Below are 1,805 nucleotides of genomic sequence, written 5' to 3' on the forward strand. Positions count from 1 at the left end.
AAAAAAAAAAAAAAAAAAAAAAAAAAAAAATAAATATTTTTTCATATCTATTATTTTTTTAAATTAATTTTTAATATATATATATATATATTTTACCTTATGCGAAAAAATATATAATTTTAATATTAAGACAAGAATCAAAGATTATACATATATTATATATATATATTTATACACTACCAATGTTAGCTTTCTTTTCTTTTATAAGATAAGATAAGAGGTAGATGAAAATCTTTTTTTAAAGTATAATTATTTTTTTTTTTTTTAATATTTTTTCGAAAAAGTTACTTTTAAGATATTTCATATATATAAAGGTATACAACATATAAATATATTTATATATATGTATATTATTCCTGATGTGTATTAAAAAAAAAAAAAAAAAAAAAAATTATAACATAGAAGAAATAAAATATATATATATATATATATTTATTTATATTGAATCATACGAATATGTTATTCATAAAATTGCACATATTTATTATAAAAATATTCAAAAAAAAAAAAAAAAAGAAAAATAAATAAATAAAGAAGAATATTCTTTTAATAATTTTTATTATAAAACATTATTATTTGCATAAATTTTATTCCATTGTCTTGCAACATGTTCGGCATCGTTTTTATCCTGTTTAAAATGTTCAGCAACTTTAGAATCTAAAGGATCATCAGGTTCTGGTGATGATAATAAAGCTTGTATACTTAAGAGCACTGTTCGTATTTGTAATGCAGGACTCCATTTATCTTTTAATATATCTAGACAAATTCGACCTAACTTATCCTACAAACAATAAAAATATATAAATAAATAAATAAATATATATATATATATATATATATATATATATATATTTATGTATACATATGTATATATAATTTTTTTTTTTTTTTTTTTTTTTCCTTACAATATTTGGATGATATATTTTTGTCAAAAAACGAACTTTAGGGGGTTCCATAGGATATTGTTCAGGCAAGAAGAGTTCTAATTTATATGTTCCGCCTATTAAATTGTTACATATATATATATATATATATATATATATATTTATTTATACAATCGATTATTATCATATTATTATTATATACCCTCATATGGTGTTCCATCAGGTCCATTTATTAAAATATTAAAATGACGATAATTCTCAGGAACAGGTACAGCCATTATTCCTGGGGCTGCACAAATAAAAATATATATATATATAAATAATCATCACAAAATATAAACATAAAAAAAAAAAAAAAATACACATATATATATATATATAACAATTATTATCATAATTTTTTATTTTTATATTACGTGGTTCATTGGCTAAATTTTGTGTTTCTTTTGTTATTCTTCTAGGTATTGACATATTCTATACACAAAACATAAATACATACATATATATATATATATAAATATATTTTTATTAATTTATAACAAAAATAAAAAAGAAGGAACAATAGAACATGTATTATCTCTCAAAATGATACATAATCATTTAATATATATATTATTCATATATAAAAAAATATGTGAAAAAAAATTTCAAAAAAATAATATATTTTCAAAATAATCAAATATTAATATGAATAAATTATGTATTTTCTCTATTCTAATTTTTTTTTCTTTTTTTTTTATCATTACGTGTTTATAAGACTATATATTTATTATATTGTTTTATAGATTATAATACAAATTTATATTTAGATTTAATGCAGAAATATTTTGTTATAAATATATAATACTTTTTATTAATTTATATATCACATTACTTACATATTTAAAAAAAATTTATCATTTATAAATTTTTTTTTTTTTT

The 1,805-nt window shown here is 16.3% G+C and overlaps 1 protein-coding gene across 1 annotated transcript; it reads right to left on the reverse strand.

Annotated features, from left to right (window-relative positions):
- Positions 1-559: 559 nt before the first annotated feature.
- On the reverse strand, positions 560-1,355 carry PADL01_0526100 (ubiquitin-conjugating enzyme E2 N, putative; the record flags this gene model as incomplete). Its single annotated transcript, XM_028685636.1, has 4 exons — positions 560-781; positions 906-1,000; positions 1,087-1,173; positions 1,301-1,355. 4 exons carry the CDS (start codon positions 1,353-1,355, stop codon positions 560-562), a joined length of 459 nt encoding a protein of 152 aa, XP_028537115.1.
- Between the last annotated feature and the right edge of the window lie 450 nt (positions 1,356-1,805).

Source organism: Plasmodium sp. gorilla clade G2 (genome assembly GCF_900097015.1).
Source record: "Plasmodium sp. gorilla clade G2 genome assembly, chromosome: 5".
Lineage (NCBI taxonomy): Eukaryota > Apicomplexa > Aconoidasida > Haemosporida > Plasmodiidae > Plasmodium > Plasmodium adleri (nom. inval.).